The following is a 12,790-nucleotide window of genomic DNA, read 5'->3' as shown; positions in this document are numbered from 1 at the left end:
GTAATAGCATCTAGGAGTGACCCATAGCTAGCCATTCTTAATTTTTCTGCCGCCAATGGAATGCCCAAATATCATAAAAGAACCTTCTTAGAATCCCATGAGACCAAGAATCCGAGCCTTTAAACTTGCCTCAACACTGGCCATGTAGATCTGCATTTTTTTTTTGTGGATTTACACTTAGTCCCGAAGTTCTTCCAAAGAAATTCAAGCAATTCACTAAGTATTGTGTTGATGATGTATCCGCTCGGCAAATAACATAAGGTCATTCGCATAAAGAAGATGTGTGATGCCCACCTCCTTGCACATTGGATGGAAATGGAAAGATGGCAAAGTGGCGGTCGTCTTGAGCTTCTTTGATAATACTTTAATACTTAAGCCAAACAATAGGGGAGAAAGAGGATCCTCTTGCCTAAGTCCTCTTTGCCCACTAAAGAAACCATATATGCCACCATTTAGAAAAATTGAGTAACATACTGCAGTGACATATTCCTTTATCCAATTATAATATCATTGAGGAAAATCAAAATCAACGAGTGCCGACATAAGAAAATCTCAATCCACCATATCAAAAGTTTTTTTCAAGTCCACTTTAATCATGCATCTAGGAGAAATCCTTTTGCGCACATACTTCCGGAGCAATTCTTAGGTTAAATATAATTTAAAAAGTTATCACCTATAAAAGCCCCTTGATGAATGCTACTTGAGCCGAGTCTAATAAGAAATCTAAGACCTCCGATAATCGACCAGCAAGTATCTTCGAAATGACTTTGTAGAATACATTGTAGCAAGAAATCGATCTCTAATTTGAAACCCCCACAACATGGTCTCCTTTTTGCACGAGCGAGATTAAAGAGTGATTCCATTGCTTGAGTAGTTTTCCACTTTGAAAAAATTCCTACACAATTGCAATAAGATCATTACCAACAATATCCCAAGATGAAGTAAAGAATTTCGAACCGTAGCCATCCAAGCCCGGAGCTTTTCCACAGGCAATATCATATAACGCAGCCTTTATTTTTTCAAGCTCAATCGGTTTGCATAAATTCTCAGATTGCCCCATGGTTAGTTTCCTTCCCGTGAGCTCATTGCTATCTAGAATTCTCCACACCTCCTTTTGACTAAGTCATGGAAGTAGTCAACAAATTCCTTCGCCACTTCACCTATACTTGTGGTTTGTTCCCCATTCCATTTCTTGAGTGTAATGATTGCATTTATCTTGTTATTCCTTTTCACCATATCATAAAAAAACTTTGTACGTTTGTCCGTACTCTTTAAGTAGACATTCTTTGCCCTTTGTTGATACAATTGTCTTTCCGCTTTGGTTAGTAGGTTGACTTGCTTCCTTATGTGATTGTACTCTATAGGAGTTGGACCACCATCTAGAATACCTCTTTGTGCCTCCTCCAACTCTTCCTTTACCCTTCTTACCTTTTCTAAAATGTGTCCAAAGATTTTCTTATTTAGCTCTCTCAAGCATCCTTTCAAATGGAACATCTTTGTCTTGAGAATATATTGAGCATTTCCCATGTTGATGAGTTTAAAGACTCTATTTAGTGGCCAATCCTTGACTAATGTGTGCACACTGACACATGGGTGATCCGAGAGACATCTCGGTGCCATAAACTCTGTATACACATCAAAATCTGCTATCAACCAAAAGAAGTTAACCAAATCTCTATCTAGCTTGCAGGAAACGTTACCATTAGACCATGTAAAGCGACATCCAATGGACTGAAGATCCACCAAACCACAAGCTTGTGTAAAAGTCTGTAAGTCTCGCATTTCATAATTTGTAACTAGAGATCCCCCTTGCTTTTCATGAATAGATAAATAAGAGTTGAAGTCTCTCATAATCATCCATGCATCAAAAATGGTAGCTCCTAAATCAGTGAGTGCTTCCGATAAAGGTCTTCGTACGACTATTGAATGCAACCCATAGACAAAAGTCACCAAGAGACCTCTATTGGAGATGCAACATCGAACATAACAATGTATGGACCGATCGATAGTCATAATAACATTCATATCCATCCTCTGCAAGTCCCAAAGAAGTAGTATACGACCATAGTTAGAAAAACCAAAGTTGTGTGCATGCTTCATACCTGAAAACCTTCTCCATGGAATCGACTCTAAAGAGTTCTCATTAAGTTTTGTCTCTATTAGTGCCATAACTTGAATATCTTTGTGTTGAAGGAGATGCTGCACTCCTCCATACTTTAGGGACTTGTTAAAGCCCCTAATGTTCCAAGCGGCTACCTTCATTGACCACCTCGACGAGCTGCTCGCGCCTGAAGTTGTCTCTCATTCCTTGGTGTCGGCATCTCCTTTGTGGCTTCATTTGTGTCTCCATTTGTGGCTGAGGTTGTAGTTATAGGTATGGAGGAACATGAAGATTCATTAGATGTAGATGTGCCAAGGTTTCACTTGATGTCGTGGAGGATGAAGAGGAGGTCCCGCCGCTGGACGTTGCCACCTCTGCGCATCATTTTGTTGTTGTGATTCCTCATCAGCCCATGTGTTGACAATTGGTGGCGGGTTTGCAACTTCATCTTGAGGAGCACATTGCAATGATACATTAGCCACTCCATCAGTACCTCCATCTTGCTCCATGGGACATTCTATTGCCATCGGAATAGGACTATAATGTTCCACTATTGCCAATTCATTATGCACTACCAAAATTCCAGCATTTGTTCTTTGTTGTGTTTGCCTCCATTGTTGCTGAGTACAGTCTTGAATCCTCGTTCTTCTTTGACCCCTTACTGATTGAGATCTTTGCCTCCTAAGGCCTTGGCCATTTCTATCATTCTACATATTCTGTGTCGACCTGTTATAATGTTGTTCGGTCGGGCCAGCACCTCGGCGGCAAGTCTTCGATCTGTGGGCAACATTCTTACAGATTTGACAAAAATCCAGTATCATTTCATAGATAATAAATACATAGATCTACTTGTACTCCAATGGACAAAGTAATAGGTACCTCATGAACTCGATCCCTAAGTGTCAGAATCTCCACCAAGAGTCTCGCATACTCCAAGCGTTCTCTTGTTTGTGTTAGATTATCGGTGTACAACGACTTTCCTACTTTTGATTCAATCATGCTTAATACTTTTTGAGTCCAACAGTCTGGTAGGAGACCATGAATTTGGATCCAAACAGGGATAAATTTTCCATCTTCATTAAAAGGAAAACATCTTGGCATGATCTTCAAAAAGATTGGAATTCTGAAGATAAAGTAGGGTCCTTCTTGCAAGACTTGTTGCCTATCTTTTTTTGTGTCAAAACGATAAACCACCCAATCACTTTTATGCAAGAAGAATTTATGGGGAACCCTCCAACGTGCTCCTGTAATTCTGACTCCATCAACGCTCAGATGTCATCCCATGAAGCAGCCAACTAGACTGAAGCCCATAGCATCTTTCATGCCATCAATGCCATCATTGTAAAAAAATATTCATTTACCCTTGGCTTCATATTGATCAAATGTCATAGCAAGTTTTGTTTTCTTATTGTCCTTGAAAATATTTGCCCAAGACTTCTTTTGTAGTGGATGAATCCCCTGCACACTAACAAGTTGTTGTTCCGTTAGCTTCAGCCTAATGATTGTCCCCAGCCGGAGGTGGTTGGTTTCTCGTCGGAACCTCCTCCACCATCGGTGACTGATTTATCTCAATTTATGCCTGATCTTGAGAGGGAAGTTCAGTTGTCCCATGTGGCATGTTAGGCACATCAGTTGCATTGGCCACCTCATCTTGTTGTTCCAAGTCAATGTGCTCTTGTCCAACCATATTGGAGGCTTGGCCCGCCACCTCAGCATGATGTGGTACCTCCCTACCACAACCATCATTGAGCCCATCTGCTGCCAAGTGTGATGTACCTCTACATTAGTAAATTTAGATTCTTCAAATGACATAGGATGTTGACCCTTTGTTAGATTCAAAGGAGAGTATTTGAGACCTTTCTTCTTTTCCATCTTGATGCTTCCACGTGGAAGTACAAAATAAGAATAACAAAACCAAAGTCAATCCCAATTAAAATGAAAGAGAAACATGCCACCACCAATTTGGAAGCACCATCCAAGTAAACAAGTGGTTCACGTCGAAACCAAATTCAAAATGTCACCAAAGACTTCCAAATCAGGAGAACTCTAATAAATCCACGCCGAAACCGAATCAGAATGTCACCAAAGACTTCCAATTAAGGAAAACACCAATTAAAATAAATATCTTTTGAAATTATTGCCCATTAATGCTGAATAATTAGCCAAGGGATTCCTTCTATGGAATATGCCGACCGGTATTTGCACAAAATTTGAAAACTCCGGTGAACCTCTGTCGATGTGTGAAGCAATATGATTTTGACTGATTATAACCTTCCTTTGTGTTCTTGGAATTTGCATAGAATCACTTAACTTTGCGCTAACTAATCATATGCATATGACTAGAATGGAAAAATTAAAAACACAACCAAGGTGTAGCAGCCTTATGTATATTAATGCGATTCGAGAGATAACATTCTGATTCACCATCTTGCTAAGCTCGATCCTGCTATCTTGAGTTATCAACCAAAAGGGAGTCATCCCGTAAAATTGAGTTACTTGTAGTATGACCATGCAACCATCAAGCACAATCAAGATAAGATAAAATACATCTAACATAGTGGTTATCTAATGTACACAAATAAGATTAATAAAAATCACATTTTGTAATCAAAATATTGATAGATAATGAATTGGACCAAAATTGTCATGTTTTATAATAAACTGTATAAAAATAATCATAGTCATTTAAGCATAACAAACTGTATAAAAGCAATCATAGTCCTTCGTAAGAGGGAGTTTGAGGCATAGGATTACTAAAAAGTCATCTTTTTCCAATCTTGACATTATAAACCACCATGGTATTTCTCTTATGGTCTAATATATGTACTATCGGGACGGTCTAATGACTAGTAAGGTACTGTCAACTTGAGGTCTGATGTTCGAATCTCAGCATAAACCGAGATAAATGTCTCCCTCATGCGTCAGTCACTATTTCAAAGGCTAGTAGCCGCTCGTGATTTACCTCCTTCGTGTTAACTCTGGAATGAGTTAGCGGAGGTGCTAGGGACGAGCATAGTCACCTTTTGCTAACTTATAATCTAATACACACAAATAAGGTAAAATTCACTTTTTAAAATAAAAAATTACTGATAGGCAACAAATGGAACACTTGCCAAATTTTAGATGTTTTATAACAAACTTTAGAAAAGCAGTCATAGTCGTTCTTAAGAGGGAGTTTGATGCATAGGATTATCAAAGTTATCATTTTGCAGTCCAGAATTATAATAATCATGGAACTATCTCAGTAAACATTTTTACTGAGATATTTACACAAGAATGAGTAATTTAGATAGACAGATCTATTTATCCCTTTCACCCTTTTATCTATTAGGCCTATGATGCGAATGTATTTGGGGGTCCAATGGAATTAAGGAGAAAGGAGAGGACATTTTGGTTAATTCCTTGTTAAGGCTTTTAGAGGGGAGGAAGGCTTTGAGAAAAAAGAGGGCTTCAGTTTGGTCGCTAGCCGTAAGCATGTTGTAACTCTTGCCTTCGTCGCCGGTCACGAACGCTCCTCCCCTCGCGCTGCAATCTCATCTCCTCCGACCCTCACTGCCTTGCAACCCTCGCAAAAGGTCGCTGCTGTTGCAGGGCACGCCGCCTTCACCCTCCGACAAATCTCCGACGCCTCACGCCGACGCCGCGACGAACGCCGCTAGCCTCGCTGCCAGTCAGGCCATCGACCGTAGCATCATATATGCCTCCCCTCTGCCAACCACGGCGCTCGCTGGAGATCTTGTTGCCACCTCCGCGTGGTCCTAGCACTGTTGTCGCTTCCTCACCGACATGTTGGTAGTCCACGCATGTCGCCGCGCCAGGCCGCTTCCAATGCCGCCTCTCTCCCTCTTCTCCTCTGCTCTCTCTCAACCAGGCCGGTTCCAGCAGCTGCCAGCTCCGCAGTCGCCTTCACTGCTTCCAGCAGCCTCCTTCGCTACCTCCAGTGGTTGCTGCGGCCGCCTCCAGCAGCATCCACCGCCGCCTTCAGCAGCGTACATCGCGACTAATGGCCGCACCGCCAATGGTTGCCGCCTCTGCGTCGCTACCAATGGCTGCCTCCTTCATGCCGTTACCAGCGGCCGTCACCTCCGACGCCACCTCCAACGACCGCTGCCGCTCTCCGACGTTGCCTCTAGTAGCCAGCACCTACCTCCAGCAGCCGAAGCCGCCCGATGCATGTTGTCGCCCTTCGATCCACTCTACCACACACTTTCGACGTCAATCCAGACCCTATCTGCGTTGGCATGTGCTTTTGTTGTGATTCAACCTTCTCCGAGTCACGCTATTGTATTCCAGCCTTCAAGCCAATATGGTATTCCGGCCTTTGTGCCGCCCACTGATGTGTTCTGGTCTTCGAGACAAGATGGCGTTCCAGCCTTCGCGCCGCCATTGATGTGTTTCAACCTTCAAATTGATATTGTATTCTGATCTATGTGCCACTATCACATGCCGACTAGCAAGTCACTATTATGGTCCAGCCTACGAGCCACTGTTATACTCCCACCCTCGGCTCCCCAGATCCATCTCCTCATTTGGCTCACATTCATCTACTCTTCTGGGTCATGATGACTTGATTAGCATTACAATTAGCTCACCAGTCTATCGGAAGGTGCCCCCTTGGGGTAGGGTGATCTCGTCCCAAAGCTGAGTCAGACGGACCGTCGGGTGAAGTGGCGAGAATGTTGACCGAGTCGTGACGTCCCGGAGGGGGGGTATGCTGAGATGACTTCTGTGTTGACCAAGTCTCCAGAGGTCCTCTGGTCAATGCTACCTGTAGCCAGTGACCGGGTTGACTCGATCCCCGGTACCCCGATGCTCGAGGCAGATTCAACGAATATATAAGTACCAGACTAAACCATAAAATAATGAAATGTGTATGGAATATGAACGAAAAACGTACCCTGGCCCAGGGGGCGCCCTCGGATGGGACGCGGCTCGAATTGTCGTGACTCGGAAGAGCATATGACTCCTGATCAGGCTGAAGGGCTGGATCTAACGACGAGAAGTTGAATGCGGCACGAAACCAGAAGACGAGCTGCAGGTCGGGATAAACCACCAGCACGCAGGCCGAGAGGTACTTGCGGCACGCAGGTCGGGACACGAAATCAGCACACAGACCGGGAAACGAGATCAGCACGTAGGTCGGGAAACGAGATCGACACGTAGGCCGGGAAACGAGATCGGCACGCAGGCCGGGATATGAGATCGGCATGCAGACCGAGATATGAGATCGGGATAAACCACCAGCACGCAGGCCGAGAGGTACTTGCGGCACGCAGGTCGGGACACGAAATCAGCACACAGACCGGGAAACGAGATCAGCACGTAGGTCGGGAAACGAGATCGACACGTAGGCCGGGAAACGAGATTGGCACGCAGGCCGGGATATGAGATCGGCATGCAGACCGAGGCATGACATACAAACTAGAATCTAACACACAAGTCGGAAGACGCAGAGACTGCAACATAACCACGGCTCGAAGGCCGGAACACAACCATACGGATCAGATACCAAATCAGCGTAGGAAATGTATGACGGCATGGATCGGAGGCCGTCTACGATGATGGGGGACGGCTGCGGCTCGGAGGTCATTTGAGGCGATTGAAACCGGCTGCGGTTCAGGGCAGATGTTGCATGAGCGCGGTCAGCCGACGATCTCACAGTGACAATAAGATGGGCGACGACCCCGGAGGGCAGTATCGGATGGCGGTGAACAGTGAACAGCGGAGAGAAAGTCGCCGGTAGGGGAGCGGACGTTAGTAAGGGGGGAGAGGGAGGCGAAGCTGGGCTGTCGGTGGCCACTAAACGCGGCTGTGAACGCCGACAGCTAATCCGGTGGCTGGGCGGCGAAGGAGAAAAAGGAGCGGCGCTGAGCTATAGCGCTGATGACGATTAGAGTTCCTGGACGGTCGGCGGAACGATGACGAGGGCAGTGGACGGTCGGCGCGCCGGCGAACTCAGGAAGAGGCTGCTGCAAGTAACGCTGAAGGCTTACCGGGGTGGCAGCAGTGCTCTCCGACTACGTTGACCCGTGGGTTCGCTGGACAGGAGGCATTGGACAGAAACGCAGCAAGAAGAGGGCGGCGCTGGGTACCTCCGGTGGCGGTGTCGTGAGTGAGGAGAAGAAGCAGAAGAGCGGCAGCGGAGAATCTCCCGCAGCAGCAGCCTAGCCCCCTCATGGCGGCGCCCGATATGCAAGAAAAGGGGCGGCATGCGAGGGAGCAGTGGTGGCCGGAGACATCTCCCAGCGAGCAGAGAGGGAGAGAGGGGCCACCGACGTCAGGAGATGAAGAGGAAGAAGTCGTCGTCGTTCGACGGTGATCGGAAAATCCAGAAGGAGGAGGAGGAAGTGACGTTGATGAGAGGGAAAGGAGGTGAACGGGAGGGAGGAAAGAGAGCTCCTTTTCCCTGGCGGCGGAACCAGCCCAACACCAAGCCCCCCTTGCACAGTGTGCTTGCTTCTCCTAATAAATCCCTAAATAATGCAATGACAAAATTGCTCCTCCTCCCCCTCATAATTTCCTTTCTTGCCATTAAGCCATATCCGTATCATAGGGTATGTTTTCCATGTTTATTCTCTACGTATTTCATTATTTTATTATCAGCGTTACAACCAGCTCACCAGTCTACCAGAAGGTGCCCCTGGGTTACGATATGTTTTCCATGCTTATTCTCTACTTACTTCATTATTCTACTATTTATTCGGCCCCTTACATATTTTTGGGACATGCCTTGAGCATTGGAGTGTTAGTGACCTGGGCAACCTAATCGCTGTTTGCAAGTAGCGTTGACCGGAGACTTTTTGATAACTTGATCAACATAAAAGACAACTCATCATACCCTTTCTTTTCAAATTATGATAATTCGATCAATATTCTAATCACATCATTCTCATCGTTTCTTCTTCTTAACGTTTAGCCAGGATCAGTCCCTAAGAAACAACCACTCAGTTTTCTCGGAGGAGGCTTTTCTGTTCATTGTTCATTTCCTCATATGTTTAAATATGAATTCCTAAGATCCTTAAGTTTCTGACAGATATTGTCGGTGATTCAATTCATACATTGAACTAAGCTTGGCGTGGTGTTATCATTTTATCCATGGGAGGAAGGAGAGGAAGGGCGATTTGGAATCAGGTTATAGTTATTCGTCCATGGTTATATGCAATGCAAGCCAAGACACGTGATCAATAACAGTAGCCAAATATCAACAAAATATAACCAATCAACAAGTCTGCAAGCAGTCAAGCACTGATCCAGAGTTTCCTCGATGGCAAATTCGAATCTACCGTCCCTCAAAACTCACGCCATTGCTTTTGTGACCAACAATTTTCACTAAAGAGAGGTCAACAAACAATCACACTCGAACAAATCAAAGAGAGAGAGCGAGATTTCAGCACCGTGTGTTCGGAGCAGGGGTTACCGGACGAGAGCGGCGCAGAGGCCATCGGTCGCCGGCGGCGGCGCGGTCTGGCCGAGGGTAGACTCAGGGGAGCAGGTGACCCTCACGACGAGGAGAGAATCGAGGCAGGAGACGGCGCTCTCTCCATGAACAGTCTCCGGGAGCGGAGGACGAGACTCCCCCTCCCAATCCCTCGATAGCCTTCTTCGAGCGGTACGGTTACCGATTTCTCGCTGGTTTTTTTAACACTGCCCTCGGCCGGGTTCGGATAGGATTGGCTCTTTAGAACTAGTACACGATTGAACTTCCGGCGTCAGCACCCGACCACACCACCCCAACTAACTGGGTGGGTCCCTCCACCGGCGTCAGCGATTTATCCGCCGACTTGGCCTTCAACTTTGGCCTCCTCTTCCGAGGAACGCGAAGGCAGCAATGCAGGTACCTGCGACTCTCCTCTCGGCGGCGACGACGACGAAGCTGAACGGATCAGTGACGGACTACTGCTCCATCTGCCTGACGGAGTTCACGGAGGGCGACGCTTTCCAGGAGCTGCCGGCTTACAACCACGGCTTCCACGGGTGGCGTGCAGCACCACAGCTCCCCGGACGAAGCCCTACCAGTTTAGAGCGTAGTTAAGCAATCGAATTAGTAGCTACTTAATATTAATTAATTTAATCAATCGTTAGTGAATTAACGTAACTATTAATTATACCTTGTAATTTTAATATTATACCATCTAATGATCTTCGTGTTTCTCATTTAATGGAGGATGCAAATTAGCAGTCCTTGTCCATCTCCATGAGTTGGGAAATTTAAGAGGAAGTGATACAAGTGCCAAAAGCGAAAAGAGACAGACAAAGAAGAAGAACCAAGAAGAGGAAGAAGAAGCGCATGGATGCTTGCACTTTTTGAACTACCACATCACGAGACTTCCTTGACTCCTTTAAAATTTTTTCCTATCTGTCTCTCTCTCAGAATCACAGTTATAAATCGGACCACGAGAAGACCAAATCGATCGATTCAGCATGTTACTGGTCATTGATCATCAATCTATCTACGTAAAGTGAACCAACTTGACAATCAATTTAGGCTTTTATATTATATATATATATCTATCTTTACTTTGTTGGATTATGGCTCAAGGATTGAAGAAACGCCGCGTCTCCCTCCCATTCCAAGTCTCTTTGGATTCTTTGCGTTAAATTCTAGCCCTTTCTCATCATGCCCAATTTCAGGCACACAGTTGTTATGATCTCCATGCGCCAATATCGAATCCTGAGGAGGAAGATGACCATGATGCCATTGAGGTTCTTGGGCTTCTTCAGCCTCGCCTTCTCCTTCTCCTCCTCCTCCTCCTTCAGCTAGCTAAAGCTTCTTCCCTTCCTCGATCTCGATGGCCTTTTGCTTTCCAATCGTGACCTTGTGGCTCGGGAGGAGGAGGCAGAGTAGCTCGGGCATGGCCCTCCCTTCATCATCATCATCATCCTCGCCGCCGCCGCCTCCTCCCCCTGGCTCGTCCTCCTCCCGGTGGCCGGCGAGAAGGAAACCGTTGCTGCCGGAGACGGAGATCATGGAGAAGAGGAGGTGGGACAGTTTGGAGTCCTGGTCCATGCTCCTTGACCCTAGCAATGGAGATCAGGGTTACAATAACTTGGAGGGCGCCGGCGGGAAGAGGGAGGAGTGGATGGCCGACCTCTCGCAACTCTTCCTCGGCAACAAATTTGCTTCAGGATCAAACAGCAGGATCTACAGAGGGATCTACAAACAGAGAGCCGTGGCGATAAAGTTAGTGAAGATCCCAGAGCAGGACGAGCAGAAGAAGGCCGTCTTGGAGAAGCAGTTCAACTCAGAGGTCGCCTTCCTCTCCAGGCTCTACCATCCAAACATCGTCCAGGTCAGTTTCGATTCTTGCCCATCGCCATTGATACACGCAATCGATCTCATCTCCTCGTGCAGTTCATAGCAGCTTGCAGGAAGCCCCCGGTGTACTGCATCATCACAGAGTACATGTCGCAGGGGACTCTGCGGATGTACCTCCACAAGAAGGAGCCCTACTCGCTGTCGACGGAGACGATCTTGAGGTTAGCGCTCGACATCTCCAGGGGGATGCAGTACCTCCACTCCCAAGGAGTCATCCACCGCGACCTCAAGTCCCACAACCTGCTGCTCAACGACGAGATGCGGGTGAAGGTGGCGGACTTCGGCACCTCGTGCCTGGAGACGCAGTGCAAGGAGTCGAAGGGGAACATGGGCACCTACCGGTGGATGGCGCCGGAGATGATCAAGGAGAAGCCCTACACCAAGAAGGTCGATGTCTACAGCTTCGGGATCGTGATGTGGGAGCTCACCACTGCTCTCGTGCCCTACCAGAGCATGACCCCCGTGCAGGCTGCCTATGCTGCTTCAGAGAAGGTGATCGATCGATCGATCGATCAGAATTAAGCGCCGCCTTTAATTCCTTCCTTCCAATTCTTTAAAATTTTAGTTTAATATTTTCCTTGCAGAATCTGAGGCCTCCGCTGTCGACTTCATGCTCGCCGGTGCTGAACAATCTCATCGAGAGGTGTTGGTCGGCGAATCCATCGAAGAGGCCGGACTTCAACTACGTGGTTTCCCTACTGGAGAAGTACGATGAGTGCCTCAGGGAAGGTCTTCCGATTCTGGTGGGCAAGGAGTTGAGGCTCGGCACTTCGCTCTTCAAGCTCGTCAAAGGCTGCATGGCCACCACTTCGTCCATTCCCGTTCAAGCTTGATCAATTCTCAATTCTCAATTCTACCTGTGTAACTGACACTGATGTGGACTCATTTACAAACCAAAATCTTGTTTCACACTCAAAATAAATTTTGAAAGAACATCCCTAGATCTCAACAGGCTTTCAAAACTATTCATTGTAGAGCATAGCTGCATAGCATAGAGGAAGGGCACATGAATATACGTGACAAAAGGCGATTCGCTCGTCCTGAGCATCCTCCGTCAATTTGTTTCTAAGTCAATACGGAGGAGATAAATTATTGATGACTACTAACCATTATTAGTGCATGTGATCAAGATATGATGGAAGACATGCTCAGACGCGTCGAGTTTTGATCCTAAGATCTCATATGACAATACCCTATACTTCATCCACTGCGCCGCCTTGAGGAGACGAGCACATGGATATATATGGACTAGAGATCTCTAGGCAATTAACATAGAAATAATTCTTTTTTTCTCTAGCCGAGAAGCACAAAAGCAGGGTATACCTCCTTCCAGAAGAACAGTGAGTAGTTTACAGGAAGTTAATCCTGAGCTT

The 12,790-nt window shown here is 46.3% G+C and overlaps 1 protein-coding gene across 1 annotated transcript; it reads left to right on the top strand.

The window, feature by feature from the left end:
• Nucleotides 1–7,195: 7,195 nt before the first annotated feature.
• LOC122047186 (serine/threonine/tyrosine-protein kinase HT1-like) lies at nucleotides 7,196–12,396 on the top strand. The gene is made up of 3 exons (XM_042608302.1): nucleotides 7,196–11,391; nucleotides 11,454–11,909; nucleotides 12,002–12,396. Exons 1-3 carry the CDS (start codon nucleotides 10,891–10,893, stop codon nucleotides 12,248–12,250), a joined length of 1,206 nt encoding a protein of 401 aa, XP_042464236.1. The 5' UTR covers nucleotides 7,196–10,890; the 3' UTR covers nucleotides 12,251–12,396.
• The last annotated feature ends 394 nt before the right edge of the window (nucleotides 12,397–12,790 follow it).

Source organism: Zingiber officinale, chromosome 2B (genome assembly GCF_018446385.1).
Source record: "Zingiber officinale cultivar Zhangliang chromosome 2B, Zo_v1.1, whole genome shotgun sequence".
NCBI lineage: Eukaryota > Viridiplantae > Streptophyta > Magnoliopsida > Zingiberales > Zingiberaceae > Zingiber > Zingiber officinale.
Note: the sequence above shows the minus strand (reverse complement) of the source record. Positions and strands in the feature narration are given on the sequence as shown.

What these genes read in the sequence shown, in the direction of transcription:
- LOC122047186 (XM_042608302.1), top strand. Translation starts at nt 10,891, where the DNA reads ATGGCCTTTTGCTTTCCAATCGTGACCTTGTGGCTCGGGAGGAGGAGG. An exon ending in ACCATCCAAACATCGTCCAG is followed by an intron (nt 11,392 to 11,453) that starts GTCAGTTTCGAT and finishes CTCCTCGTGCAG; the next exon opens with TTCATAGCAGCTTGCAGGAA. An exon ending in CCTATGCTGCTTCAGAGAAG is followed by an intron (nt 11,910 to 12,001) that starts GTGATCGATCGA and finishes TTTTCCTTGCAG; the next exon opens with AATCTGAGGCCTCCGCTGTC.